The sequence below is a fragment of the Dermacentor andersoni genome, chromosome 1 (genome assembly GCF_023375885.2).
Source record: "Dermacentor andersoni chromosome 1, qqDerAnde1_hic_scaffold, whole genome shotgun sequence".
NCBI lineage: Eukaryota > Metazoa > Arthropoda > Arachnida > Ixodida > Ixodidae > Dermacentor > Dermacentor andersoni.
The window spans coordinates 373172084-373187714 of NC_092814.1; the positions used below are offsets into that span (position 1 = coordinate 373172084).

The 15631-nt window shown below is 48.3% G+C and overlaps 1 protein-coding gene and 1 non-coding gene across 2 annotated transcripts; both read left to right on the forward strand.

Moving 5' to 3' along the window:
* The first annotated feature begins 6592 nt into the window (after window positions 1-6592).
* LOC140219856 (uncharacterized) lies at window positions 6593-15018 on the forward strand. Its single transcript, XM_072289868.1, has 2 exons — window positions 6593-7658; window positions 14573-15018. The coding sequence occupies exons 1-2, from the start codon at window positions 6593-6595 to the stop codon at window positions 15016-15018; spliced, it is 1512 nt and encodes a 503-aa protein (XP_072145969.1).
* On the forward strand, window positions 11444-11518 carry TRNAR-UCU (transfer RNA arginine (anticodon UCU)). The gene has a single exon. It is a non-coding gene; the product is annotated as a tRNA-Arg (tRNA).
* Window positions 15019-15631: the final 613 nt, after the last annotated feature.

The window sequence follows — 15631 nt, forward strand, 5'->3', positions numbered from 1 at the left end:
TCGTTTGAGTTCTTCAAATGAGTCGGCCTGCGGCGTTTCCCACTTGAACTCGATGTCACATTTAGTTAGCTGTGTCAGCGGCTCAGCGATGCGGGAAAAGTCCTTGACAAATCGCCTGTAGTAGGCACACATGCCAAGAAATCTACGCACTGCCTTCTTGTCGGTGGGCTGCGGGAACTTTGCGATGGCAGCTGTCTTCTGCGGGTCGGGGCGGACTCCAGACTTGCTGATGACGTGGCCTAGGAACAGAAGCTCATCGTAGGCGAAGCGGCACTTTTCTGGCTTCAGAGTGAGCCCTGATGACTTGATGGCCTCGAGTACTGTTGCGAGCCGCCTAAGGTGTTCGTCGAAATTTTCGGCGAAGACAACGACGTCATCCAAGTAAACGAGACAGGTCTGCCACTTCAATCCTGCTAAAACCGTGTCCATCACGCGCTGGAACGTTGCAGGCGCCGAGCACAGTCCAAATGGCATAACCTTGAACTCGTAGAGGCCGTCTGGGGTGATGAAGGCGGTCTTTTCGCGATCTCTTTCGTCGACTTCAATTTGCCAATAGCCAGACTTGAGGTCCATCGACGAGAAGTATTTAGCGTTGCAGAGCCGATCTAATGCGTCGTCTATCCGTGGGAGGGGGTATACATCCTTCTTCGTGATCTTGTTCAGTCGACGATAATCGACACAGAAACGTAGGGTTCAGTCCTTTTTCTTTACCAGGACAACAGGGGATGCCCACGGGCTTTTCGACGGCTGGATGATGTCGTCGCGCAGCATTTCGTCGACTTGTTCTCTTATAGCTTCACGTTCCCGCGTCGAAACTCGGTAAGGGCTCTGGCGTAGTGGTCGAGCGCATTCTTCGGTTATTATGCGATGCTTTGCGACTGGTGTTTGTCGAATCCTCGATGACGTCGCAAAGCAGCCTTTGTATCGTCGAAGCAGACTTCTGAGCTGTTGCTGCTTAATCACGGGGAGACTTGGACTTATGTCGAAGTCTGGCTCGGGAACTGCGGTTGTCGGGGTAGATGCGATAGAATCCGAGAGGACAAAGGCATCGCTGGTTTCCACAATTTCCTCGATGTATGCGATCGTCGTGCCCTTGTTGATGTGCTTGAACTCCTTGCTGAAGTTTGTCAGCAACACTTTCGTGTTTCCTCCGTGCAGTCGAGCGATCACTCTTGCGACGCAAATTTCACGGTCGAGCAGTAGACGTTGGTCGCCTTCGATGACGCCTTCTACGTCAGCGGGTGTTTCGGTGCCGACCAAAATAACAATGCTGGAGCGAGGCGGGATGCTCACTTGATCTTCAAGCACACTCAAGGCGTGGTGACTACGAGGGCTCTCCGGCGGTATTGCATGATCTTCCGACAGCGTTATTGACTTCGACTTCAGGTCGATGACTGCGCAGTGTTGGTTGAGGAAGTCCATGCCGAGAATGACGTCTCGTGAACACTGTTGGAGGATAACGAAGGTGACAGGGTAAGTCCGGTCGTGAATGGTAATTCTTGCCGTGCACATTCCTGTCGGCGTAATCAGGTGTCCTCCAGCGGTCCGAATTTGAGGGCCTTCCCATGCAGTCTTAACCTTCTTCAACTGGACAGCGATGTGTCCACTCATTACGGAGTAATCGGCCCCTGTGTCGACTAAGGCAGTGACTGCGTGGCCGTCGAGAAGCACGTCGAGGTCGGTTGTTCTTTGTCTGGCATTGCAGTTAGGACTTGGCGTTGGATCACGGCTGCGTCGTGTTGAACTGAAGTTGGAACGTCGCGTCGTCAAGTCGTCTTTCGTCGGTGTAGTTTTGGCTTCCAGACTTCGTCGGGACGGCGGCGTGTCGTTATGTCGTCGAAATGGTCTCTTCGTCGTCTTCGTCGGCGGCGGAGGATCTTCGTCAGTTCGACGAACAGCAACCGCACCTCCATCGGTTGCTGCTTTTAGTTTTCCGGATATGGGCTGACGGACCGGCCCCGGGCTGGGCCAGTGTATGGTCGGCGCTGCGGCGACAGGTAGCGGCCTGGTGACGGCGAACGGGAAGCTCGTCGAGGGCTCCACTGAGTGGCGGCGAGGTAGTCGGCGATATCGCGAGGTCGTTCGCCAATCTGTGGCCGCGGCGCGTTAACGGCGAAACCTCGCAGTCCCATCTCCCGGTATGGGCATCGGCGGTAGATGTGCCCCGCTTCTCCGCAGTGGTAGCAGAGCGGGCGGTGGTCAGGAGCGCGCCAAATGTCCGTCTTCCTCGCGTAGGTCCGCTGGGCGACGGGTGGTCGTGCTGGCGCTGGCGGCGGCGGACGACGGAACTGCGGCGTGACAGGGCCCTGGCGCGGTCGCGGAGGGGGACCTTGACGGCGTGCGACGGCGGCGTAGGTCATCGCTTGCGGCTCAGGCTGGGGCGATACAGGGGCTACTCCAAGTTGTTGTTGGAGCTCTTCACGCACGGCGTCGGCAATCGAAGCCACTTGAGGCTGTGATGGTGGGAACAGCTTTTGTAGCTCCTCCCGCACGACCGCTCGGATAGCCTCGCGCAGGTCGTCGGTGGCCAGTGATTGAACTCCGGCGTAGTTCGTCGAGTTTGTGCGGCGGTCGAATTGCCGGTTTCGGATCTCGAGTGTCTTCTCGATGCTGGTGGCCTCGCGAAGAAACTCGTCCACGGTCTTCGGTGGGCTTCGTACCATTCCGGCAAAAAGTTCCTCCTTCACACCACGCATCAGCAGGCGGACTTTCTTCTCCTCGGGCATTTCAGGGTCGGCGTGGCGGAAGAGACGGCTCATTTCTTCCGTGTAGATGGCGGTCGTCTCATTAGGTAGCTGCACCCGGGTTTCTAATAGCGCTTGGGCTCGTTCTCGGCGTACGACGCTTGCGAACGTCTGCAGGAAGCCGCTTCGGAAAAGTTCCCAGGTCGTTAAGGTGGCTTCTCGGTTCTCGAACCACGTCCTGGCCGCGTCTTCCAAAGCGAAGAAGACATATCGCAGTTTGTCGTCGCTGTTCCAGTTGTTAAAGGTAGCGACTCTCTCGTACCTTTCAAGCCAGCTTTCCGGGTCCTCGAAAGTTGAACCGCGGAACGTCGGTGGTTCCCTGGGCTGCTGCAGCACGATGGGGGACGCTGGGGCTGCCATTGGAGTTGCCTTGGACACAATCTTCTTGGTCTCAGGTAGAAGTCCGTGCTCCGGGGGCAATTGTTGAAGACGGCGGCTTGCTCGATGTTCCGGGACGGCGCTGGTGTTGTCTTTGCGCTCCGGGCTTGAATTACGGCTTGTCGGGGGCGTCCGGTACATGAACGTAAAGCACCTCCACCAGATGTCACGTGGTGGTGACGTAGAAGAACACAGTAGCAATACTGTGAACGAGAAAACTAACTTTTATTGGGCGAACTTGTGCCCACAAAACAGGCTACACTTATAGCACAACGAAAGCGGCGAACACAGTCGGCGATCGTCGGAAATCTGATCAGCGGGTCAAGCGCGTCGGCTTTTATACAGGATCGTCGAATGTTCCAGACTAATCGTTGGGACCCGCGTGCCTTCCACAAAGTTCTACACCATTCGAGTCAGGCGAATAAATCAGATAACAGAAGGTTCGTCGACAACAGACTGTGGATAGAAGCATCGATAACTTTCCAGAAACTTCGGATACATGCAAGCGCGTCCCGCGCTGTGCGATAAGATTTGTTAGGCGGCCAAACGTGGTCGCCCGATAAATATAAGTACACGTGTCAATACGGTTCGCGCGGCCGTGCCACAAGCAGCCGCCGCCGAAGAATGGTTGATAATGGTTCGACGCAGATTAGAAGTGCTAAAGACCGAGAATGGCTCAAAATGAACGAATGTCACCAGCGCACCTGGCCCCGCAACCTGCAGTACTTTGCTTGCGCCTTTCACTTGGCGCCGCCGAACACAGCAGCTCGTGCAGCCGCAGCACTGTCGCTTATACTCGTCGGATCAAGTCTCATAACATTGATAACGACATGGACTGCGTGTAGATGAGGAAGAGTGACAATGATTACGCATACTCAGACAAATCCCAGATGAGTTCCTGTGTCGTTTTTTTTTTTTTTTTACCGGAAAGGTGCAGTCGGCGGTGACCCAGAGTTGGCGATGCATGTAAGACGGGTGCGAAGCTTTTCTTTTTATGAGAGTCTTGCCCAGCTCCCGAAGATCTGCTCAAGCTAAGACTTGCTGATGGCTGTATGTGGTTTTTTTATTGTCGCATGCCCTCGAACCGCCATGAATCCCACTGTGCAATGACATTAGAGCAGTATTCACGTCCAAAAGGAAATGCAGCCGGTAATTGGGCTGCTTAAGCTTTGCGGCCCTGCGGCATCTCCCCTCCCCCATTTCCATTGACAAGTTAGGGGTAGGGGGTCTAGAGCAATCTTACACCCCCTCCCCACAGTGGCGTAGCCAGAAAATGTTTCCTGTGAGGGGGGGGGGGTGGTCCCAATTGACCGTGGAGGGGCAAGGAGCAGGGCCAGGGCCATAGTAGCAGTAGCAAAAAATTTACTGTTAGTGAGCGTTACAAGTGCCCGGCGTGCCTCCCTTGGCTACGCTGTTACTCGCCCCCCCTCCCCCCCCCCCGCAGTCGACGCAAATAGAGCTATCAGAACGTGCATGACGCGCACGCATGACATAACATGAATGACATGCCGCGAAGCTGGCATGGATGTCGTGACATCATCATCATCATCATCATCATCAGCCTATTTTGATGTCAATCGCAGGACGAAAGCTTCTTTAGCGATCTCCAATACCCTGTCTTGTGCTAACTGGTTCCACGTGTCTTCAACTTTCCTAGTACCATCACGCCCACCTTATTCTCTGCCGTCCTGTGCTTCCCTTCCCTTAGCGCCCATTCTGCAACTCCCATAGATCAGCAGTTCTCTCCCTTATGCATTGCAATGTCTGCCCAGCACGATTTCTTCCTCTTAATGTCAACCAGAATATCAGCTATCCCCGTTCGCTCTCTAATCCCCATCGCTGTCTCACAGTCTATTATCGTCGTGCCTAATATTTTTCATTCCATCGCCCCTTGCGCGGTCCTCAACGTCTTCCCAAGCTTCTTTGGTAACTTCCAAGTTTCGGCCCCATACGTTAGTAACTGTAGAAAGCAATGATTAGCAGTAAGCTCCATGGTCATGATATAGTAATGCCTGCCGGAAGCCCTCCAAGTAACATTGTATTTTTGTTAATTTCCTTGATCAAAGGCCCCTGCGAGTAATTAACCTCAATAAACGTATTTCTGCGCAGGTTCTAGAGGCTGACTGCCGACCATGACATTTCGTTCTCTCACCAGGTTGTGGAACATTACTTTTCTCTTCTGCATACTAACTTTCAATCAGACTCTTACACTTTCTTCGCTAAGGTCCTCAAACGTTTCTAGCAAATAGTCTCCAGCGTTGCTGAGTATGCCGATGTCATCTACAAACCGTTAGTTCGTGAGCTATTTACCGTTAGCCCTCACTGCTAACCATTCCCAGTCTAACTGGTTGCACACCTTTAAGTATTCAGTGATAGCATTGTAAATATTTTGCCATTGATCATGCGAAGCCTTTTGCAGATATCTGGCTATGCAAAGTCAGCACGTTAGTGTCATCCGTTGGATATCAACATTCGTGGGAAACTTCATTTTTGACCGCTGTTCGGAGTCAGTGTGCTGCTGCCTAGATGCCCCGATCTAATCATTCCAGCTACCTGATTCAAGCGCAGGTAGCGCGCGTTTCATGTATAGCCAATATCAACGCGGTAATTGCCAATGTTCATTTATCATGTACTGTAAGCTTGTTCACTTACTCCCTTATAATTAGAGTGTGAATGAGAAAGACTGGGGTGTTCCAAGGGTGCTTTCTTATTGAACACCCTTTTCCGTTAAAAAAAGTGTTTCGAAGTTGTTTACAAGGGTGAAAAAATATATACACCCACATTACACCCATAAGGGTGTGAAAATTTTAGGAGTGTGGGGAGCGCTACGTGCTTCGTATTGTAGTCAGGAGGGCCTTATAATCAATTAAGTGATTCGGATGATGTTTTTATATTTGTTCATTATTGAAACGTGCGCTGCTCGGTATATTGCGTGCTTGATTCCAAAGAATGCATGTACGGTTCGTTTTACTTAGCTGACTAATTAAAGATTCTGCCTTAAGCGGGCAGGAAGCACTGCTCCTGGCCCTACACCACCGCCGCGATCGGCCAACATTTTTGCTGACGGACGCGGACACCGAAAATGCAGACGAATTAGAGGCTACCAGATTCGCTGTGATTATGCACGACGGTTACGATATTCTCTAATGCGAAATTTGAGCTTGGCTGTATACGAGTTTTCGATTCGCGATATGCCGAGGCAAAGAACTTGAGTCCGAAATCACCTCACCAAGTGACAGAGGGCCAGCGCCGTCAGCGCCTTCGCAGACGGAGGGGCAGTATGGGAACGCTGGCATGACGAGCCCCGTCGGAACCAGCTGTGGACGAAGACGACGACGAAGGAGGCAGCAGCGGCACGAGCGCGTCCGCGCGGTCGCGCCGAGGAGCGGCGACGCTCTGGCCAGGATTGGCCAACTCAAGCTGCGGTCTGAGCGTGAGAGCCCCCGGCGTTCCGAACGGTCGCTTTTCTCATGTTCTCCGCTTCAAAGGATTTATCGGCCCCTGGCCGAGGTGCTGCTCAGGCTTCAGCCAGCAGCAATGAATACCGTGTTGTGTTACCCCGTCTTCCTACCGGTAAGCTGGTTGTGGACTCCGTTTTCCTGCATGCTGACTTAAGTGGTCGACCGTACAGAGCCCAAGACTTCAGAGACGCCCTTCGGAACGTTATTGACCTGAACGAAAGAAGTTCCATCGGACAATTTCAGATGTCGCACGTGTGGATGGTGACGTGCAAATCAGGGATGGCAAAATCAAAGCTAGTCGCATGCGGGGAATTATCCATAAAAGGTAGACGCTGCGTCGTCATTGATCCTGAGCCCACGGAAGTTAAAATGAAGCTTTTGTGGCTTCCTGAGCGTTTGGAAGATGACTACATTCGAGATGCGCTCCAGGCTTACGGGAAAGTCAAGTCTATATCAGCAGAAAGCTGGAGAGTATCGGAGATGGAACAAATGCGTACGTTAAATCGGGACGTGGTGTTGACTCTTGCCGATGGAGTGAGCGTGGGAGACGTTCCACATCTACTACCTGTTTGTGGAGTGCAGAGTCTCGTATTAATTCCAGGCCGGCCCCCACTTTGTCTGCGCTGTAACAAGGTGGGGCACATTCGTCGAAACTGCAGAACCCCACGTTGTGAAACTTGCCGGCGCTTTGGCCACACAGCTGAAGAATGTGTCGTAACATACGCCGATAAGTTACGACACAGAACAAAGCCTCCGGATGAAAGCTTGCAAGAACACATAATGGACGTTACGGAGGTTCTTGACGCGACGGGAGACGTGCCCTCTTCTGCGGAGACCCGCTGTGCCAGTAAGGCCCCTCTGCCTGTTAAAGACAGTCACAATGGCATCGCAGAACTGCCCGTGAAAAAAGAAAGTAGCGAAGAGAAAGATGACCAACCGAAGGAACAACCCAAAGGAGCACCCGCTACCACGGAGCCAGCTTCTGCCCAGCAAGCGAATGAGGCAGCCGGAGGTGACTCATCTGATGCACCCAAGCATCTCGACACGTGCGCTGAGCCGGCAGAGGACAGACGAAGTAACGCGGATACTTCAGTTCCGAAGCGCCGTGCGACTAACAGATCGGAATCAAGCACAGACAGCGAGACGACCAGTACCACAAGAAAAGCACGTCGCCGCAAAACATCGAAACACTCAGGAAAGTGCCGACGATCACGGTCCAGAAGGCCAGGTGGGGTTTCGGAGGGAGCCTCACCGTTGCCCTCTAGGACTGATCACATAGATCATTAGGTCCAAATAGTTGGTAGTCACCATGGCCCTGTCCCAGCAACTTCTATTCGCAACCCTGAACGTACGAGGCCTTAGGTCTTTGCAGAAACAGGCGCAGCTTCGCCGGCTTTTGTCTAGGAGGCGCTTCGACTTCGTCGCCGTGCAGGAGACGAAGATTGAGAGTGACGACGAGACAGAAAGGGCTTTGCGACCTTTTCTGTCTGAGTATAATGTTTGCGTTTCACACGCTCTTGGCTTATCCGCGGGCTGTTTCCTGTTTCTGAAAAAAGAGCCTACTTTATTCAGCATTTAGTTATCATGTCGACACTGAAGGTCGATATATATGTTGTGATTTTGTGTTGCAGGGTGTGCCATGGCGCATAGTCAACGTCTATGCATTTAATGACGCTGCAAAACGAACTCTTTTATTTGATACTCTGTCTAGTCTATTGGACTGTGATCGCTGCATTGTTTTAATGGGAGATTTCAGTTGTGTATGTGATCCGAACGATCGAAGCAGCTTTAACCCTCAGCTGGACAGGAGTGGTGAAGTTTTGTCTAACATAATAGAAAATTCAGGGCTCGTTGATGTAGGAGTGTCGGGACAGGGAGCTCGCTCTTATACAAGAATTCAAGGTAATTCCTACGCCCGCCTAGATCGGATTTATGTTTCTTCATCACTCCTCTCACGAGGACTATCCTGCATTACTATCCCCGTTTCATTCTCTGATCATTGTATGGTTATCGCAAACATTGGTGAAAAATCTGTAACTAATTTCCGACCACAGTGGGCACTCTGGAAGCTTAACTCTGAGCTCCTAAATGATCAGGAATTTATTAATCGCGTGCGCATGGCTCTAACCAATTCCCTTTCTAGTGACTTGCCATTATTTGCTGCTTGGGAACTCTTTAAACAAGAGGTTCGTACAGTGGCTATAGAAATTGGATCGGTGAAATCATTCTACAGAAAGAATGAAGAAAAAAACGCTTCTTAAGAGCCTATGTAGCCTTTATGAGAGTGAATGCGAAATGCCAGGCACTTACATTGTCGACATAGAAAACATTAAATGTGAGTTACAAAAGTATGACGCACTACGTTACAGAGGTGCGCGAATTCGATCTCGAAACAGGCGTGCTCTGCAATCTGAGCAACCAACACGCCAAGCTTTACTTGACGAGCGACGTCACGGTATTTCCAAAGTAATTCCGGAAATATACTCCGAAGGTAGTCTTCTAACAAATACTAATGACATAATTTCTAAGTTCGAAACTTTCTACACTATGTTGTTTAGTGCACCTCCGGACGATCACGATGCAAAAGTTTTAGAGAGTTTTGTATCTCTTGTCAAACCATTACAGGATGATGACTGTGCAGTCATCAGTGGAAGCCTTACGATTCAAGAAATTGAGCTAGCTATTGATCAGTTGCCTTTGTCGAAAACACCCGGCCCCGATGGACTATCAAGTGAATTTTACAAAGCTTTCAAATCAATTATCAGCCCCATATTATTGGATATTCTTATTACAAGTTTAGAGGTTGACGCCCTTCCGCAGTCTTTTTGCAAAACCCACACAGTTTTAATTCCCAAAAGTTCAGATAAAGAGAAACTGCGTTCCGTAGAAGGCTATCGACCAATCACATTGTCAAACGTGGATTACAAAATTTTCGCAAAAGTTCTATCCAATAGATTGCAATTTGCGATGTCAATTCTAATTGGTTCACATCAGACGTGTGGAATCAGGGGCCGATCAATTCAAACTAACATACATATCGCCCGTACCCTTCTTCAATACTGTTATGGTTCCACTGAGCAGCTTGCAATGCTCCAGGTAGACCTTGCTAAAGCTTTTGATCGTGTCAGTCACTCCTATTTATTTTCCCTTCTGGAGCATGTCAATGTTGGCTCCATTGTGCTTAAAGGCGTTAGGCTTTGCTACACCTGTTGTACTACTCGTTTAGTTATTAATGGCCAACTCTCCGAACCCATTTCTATTTGCTCATCAGTAAAACAAGGATGCCCGATGTCCCCACTACTATTCGCTCTTTACCTGGAACCGCTATGCTTAAGCGTAATTCAGTCGAGTCACATCCATGGCTTCAATATACTGGGTAATGAAGTTAAAGTCTTAGCTTATGCAGACGATCTAGCGTTCTTCTGCACGGATAAGTCCAGTGTTGAAAAAGTAGTATCGAAAATAGAAGAATTTGGCAGCGTATCAGGAGCGCGAATGAACTCCTCAAAAAGTTTAGGCTTATGGTTTGGCTCATGGTGCTATACACCAGAACAGTTTGCAGGCGTTAAGTGGACTGATGTCCCGCCAAAGTATCTTGGCGTGCCGCTAGACGCATTTAAATTAAGCGCACACTATTGGAAAGAACGGGTTTCGGTACTACAAAGTTACGCCCAGACATTCGTTCCACAACGACTTTCTATTTTTGGGAAAGCCGAAGCTTGCAATAAGTTCTTGGCAACAAAAATTTTCTATGTATTGCAAGTTATCCATTGTGCTAGGCTATACATCCAACGCTTTCACCGTATCTTTGCAACCTTCGTATGGTCTTCAACTTTTGAGCCCATGAGGCGAGACAATATTTTTAGGCCTGTTAGTGTAGGTGGGCTGGGCTTAGTACATCTTTATGTGCGGCAGATAGTGTCTCGTTTCTTCTTTTTTCGCGATACTTCCCATCCTGTAATTCGTTCATACATGCAAGTCACACTTGTTAATGCGTTACCTGATTTAGTTGTTTCTTCAAGTTTTTCTTCGCGCTTATGCTTGTGGGGGTTCATGCAACAAGTTTACTTGGCGGTTCGTTTCCTGACAGTTCGGTTTTCCACTGAATACTTGTATTCTGTGTCGCGCAAAACGTTGTACAAAGACTTACTATCCATGCTATTTCCGCCTCCACTTTACCGATCAATATACATTAAATTGCCAGGCCACGATGTGCTAAAGCGAGTTCGCAAAATGTATTTATCCCCTTGCTGCAAAACATTCTTTTATAAAGTTCATAGTGAAACCATACCGGTTAAAACATGGCTACAAAAAAAGGGTATCTTTGGCTCTACTGTTAACTGTCGCCTTTGTGATGTACCAGAGACAATTGAACATTGTTTTATTAGCTGCACTGACGCCATTCTATTTTGGGATGTCCTCCAACGGACTTTAAAGAAAGACTTTGAAATTAACGCTCATACTGTGCGATACCTGCTGCCAACCTCTGATAATAGTGCACCTTTCGATATGTTTTTTGTCATGGGAATGCACAGTTTGTGGAAAACGCGAATGATGGACAGAAACGCCGAAAGGGTTGTACCTACAAGGGCAAATTTCATCCAAGTGACACTACACCTAAAGCAGGTTTATGATGGACTCGGTGTACAACCGGACTGGTACCCTATTTTGGAGAGGTGCTTATCCTTGCCACCCTTCTAAAGTGACAAGAACGTTTCTACTCACAGTATGAACGCTGCCTTTTCTGTGTGTGACTTTTATTGTGCCCTCCATTCTCTGACAATGCAGAACTGATGAACGTCTGGTTGAATGCAACTATAATAAATACCATGAAAGAAAAAAAAAAAGAAAAAAAAAAAAGCCCCCGTAGCCCAATGGACAAGGCATCGGTATTCTAAACCGAGGATTGCGGGTTCGAGTCCCGCCGGGGTTGCACTTATTTTGCGTTCGTGCTTCTCGTTTTTTTTTTCTTTAATCGTCATCTGCGCCACTTAAAATTTTTAGTGAAGCAGCGCACAAATAAGAGCAGATGCCATCTCTTACTTTTGCTACAGCCTTCTACATGGCTTCTTCGGTTCTTATCTGTTCTTTGTGCAGGAAGTCTCAGATTTTAAAGCTTATTTTTGTACACAATTTTTATCATCGGCGTCGCCATTCATATTATCGAGAGGGGTAAAGTCTGCAGCATTCGCATTTGTATGAGACAACACAGTAAATGATTGAACTGTCTCGTAAAGAAGCTTCAATGTAGTTCGCTTTCGGGGCGCTAGTTTTGTTCACCTCAGTTATAGATGACGATTCCCGCTTCTTCGAAACTCAGAACCAGTCATCTTTTTCGCCGATTCTTGTCCTTGTTGTCGTTGCCCTGATTTGTTGTAGCCCATATCCAAAGTTGACGATTGCTGATGAATCGCGTGTTTAATTTGGGTGTATAAACTATGGAAATAATAATTTGAACATTGAAACTTTAGAAATTACATTTCTCTGAAAGCGAAAAGGATATTGCGAAACATAACGCAGGCATAGCTTTTCGTGTTCTTTTTGTCTGAGAAAACGTTCCATGTGCACCCCGAAAAGAAAGGAGATCAGACCAGTCGGCCACGCGCTGTGGAAGTTATTTGCACAGAAAAACTCCTCAAATTCACTTTAGTATATACTTAGGCTTGTATACTTGTACTATGTGCTTTGAGCTCATCGGCCCTTGCAGCGCCTCGGGAAACATTGACGACGCCTGGAAGATTTTTATTCTAGCCACTGCCATACGCTGTCAAATTGTAAAAGTGTGAATTTTTTTTTTCTATCTGGCGCACAGACTATCTAGCCCTTTCTGTAGGAGCCTATAAACGGGAAAATAAATTATGCAAGCTTCATCGAAGTCCTCTGTCAAATATAGGAGGCTTACACTGCTTTCTAATAGACTGTGCTTGTCCTTGTGTGCTTTTCTTGTTTAGTATAAGCGTCATCCTGTCGTGCCACTTTTGCATGCCTTCACCTCGCCCTCCGGCGAAGCGACGCGTGCGGTATTGCTTGAACATCTGCGCCAGCATGTGTCTCGCTTTTGTCGTGTGTAGCAGTGTTAGTTATGTTTGTCATCTAAGAATAAATGTCCAAGAAATTCCGATCCATGAATAGAAACACCGCGTTACGATGACGTATATTCTTGGCGGAGCGTTGCGGGAAACGTCACTGCCTCCACAGACTCCGGCGCGCACTTTGTGGAAGGCTTCGTCGTACCCCCGAAGAAATGAATAGGTAATCTTTGATTTCCGATAACTCCGCTCTCATGCTGCGGATTCGTGAAATGGTGATCCAGGCTACATGTGTCTGCTACAATGCACTTTACTAGATAAGGTGTGGCAGGGCCCCTTGTGAGTGTAGCTTCCAGCATGAATTAAGGACCAATAATTAAGGCGCTTTTATTTCCAACCACAAGAAGGGGGCTTACCGATGGAGTATCACACAGCGGTATAAAAGTTTAAGCAAGGATAAGGTACGCCAGAAAGGCTCTCCAACGTTGGAACAGTAGGACCTATCATCTTCAAAGGTCTTTCACTATAACAGGTCCTCCTATCGAAAAGTTGTTCAGCCTTTCTGAATCACCTTATCCCTTTTTGTGACTTTTATACCACCTTTACATAACACAGTGTTTCGTGAAACAAATAATGGAAACACGCCCAAGAACAACGTCTACATTCCTTGAAACATCGGCAAGAGCAGCAGCTGAAGACATTACAACCTCACCGCTCCCCTCTCAAACTGCTGAGCGGAGGAACATTGCTAAGTGAAATCAGACGCTTACGAAGATATGCAACAAGAGACTTCGTGTTGTTGCGGCGCGGCGCAGCTACACGAACAGGCCCGCGAGTAGATGCGCTCATGGACGGTGTTCCGTCATTGCGGGGAGCATATGCAGGGATGCTAGTGATTCGTATCTCGGAGCTGCACCACGCCGTAGGCTCTATCGAGGGGGGGGGGGGGGGGAGGAAACAAGCACCAAGAAAAAAAAACAAAAAAAAAACAGCACCACTCTGAACTGCAAGTATGCTTGGTTTGGTAGAGAATTCCTGTCATGAGTTATATTCGGAACTGCCAAGTACCATATATATATATATATATATATATATATATATATATATATATATATATATATATATATATACCCATATTTACCCAGTTCTGGGTAAATATTCACAGTGAAGTAGACGCGCGTATGAAGCAGTTTATTGACGTTTCGGCCGGGGTCCTGCCTTCATCAGAATACATTGCATGGTGTTAGTACAGTTAGTATACATGTGCATATCAACCAAATGAAGATATGTTTACATGAAAAACGAATAAAATGGGCGAACAAAATGCATCTGAACCGTTCAAAGGACAGCTGATACGTGTATAGACCGATGGCGATTGCAAATATATAATCTAAAATACAAAGCATAAAAACGCACCGAAATGAATTGCAAAAACCAATCGCCACGTGACAACAAAATGTCAATATGTGCTCAATATGTGCTACGTTATCAAGCACACACAGACGCAGAAAAAGGGGAATAGTGACGTACTAGTAGAAGAAGGGACAAGTGACGGTCTACAAAGACAGGCAACTCAATTTTCCTACAGATTCATTCATGCCACACGCGACGGTATCAAACTTATAGATAACAAAGGATTCGCGGGCTTCTCTATCATAATTTGAACGACATCCAGATTCAAGTAACGTGACTCTCAGTTTATCAAATGAGTGGTCAGGAAGATGCACGTGTCTTGAGATGGGCAGGTTGGGCAACGTGTTAGCGTGGGATTTATGATTGTTAAAGCGGAATCTGAAAGGCCCTTCTGTTTGTCCGATGTACCGTTTTTTGCACAGCGTACATTCAAAGCAAGAAGCGTGTTATTTGAACACCCTGCTGAAAAAATTCTGCAGTCGTTCTCGACTAGTATTTTTCCTGGACCATGGGTTCGAATGGCTGCCCCCGCACCGCGTGCTCGCAGCTGATGGTTTACACCCGAACTTCGAAGGCGTCTCACTCATGGCCTGTCACATTCGGCACCTCTGTTACAAGCCGTCCAGTGCTATGTACCATTCTTGGTTAGACATTGTACCCAGCAATCCGCCTCAGCCCTGCACTAAGGAACCGAGCCTTAAAGGCCCGTCTTCTGACCCGGCGCTATTGATAGGACAGACAACCAATGGTAGTCCCTCTCAAAAGGAATCGTCACCCCACAATCTAAAGACACAGGTGCTTCGCAAGAAGGCTGCTTCAAAGAACCGCAAGAAGGCTGCTTCAAAGAATCGCCCAAAGAACGCCGCAGCGATAGCTCCGTCAGCTGAACAGTCGCCTTCAGCACAGGACGCTACAGGTTCCACCCCGAAAGGTCCCCGCTACGAGTTTCGCAGAGCCCACACGAAAACCGTGGATGATGGACCGGCGAATTGACTAAAGGCTGGGTCTCCGGGTAACAATATTTCTTACCTCTGTTCAAATGAATTTCTAAGGCTAAGGTTACAGAAAAAAGAATTCGCAATGCTCTACATGTAGATACGCTAAATACCTACCTAGCTGCCGCGGTTGCACCAAAGGGTCTCCGTAGTGTTGTAAAACCAGCTCTGTCGGACATGTCTGAGCGCAATATAGCTAAATGGGATAACCTACTAATAAATGCTTCACTACAACTCACCCGTGTCGTGTTATATCACTATCTTCCAGTGTGAAATTCATGAACCAAGAAAGTCAAATTGCTGCGAGCTTAAACTTGTCCTCTAGCCAATCCCTCGCATTAGAGGCATTCGCAACCAAAAAACGGAATGAAATCTACGCATTGAAAGCCAAGAAATTGTCCTGTGACGATGTTGTGTGCCCTTCTGGAAGCCAGGACAAGGTATTCAACTCTGCCCATTTTCAAACCAAACCTCTAGAAGTACACTCCGGCACTTCCTCGTCATCCTCTGTTAGTAGGTTTGCCCATCATCATCATCATCATCATCATCATCATCATCATCATCATCATCATCAGCCTAGTTACGCCCACTGCAGGGCAAAGGCCTCTCCC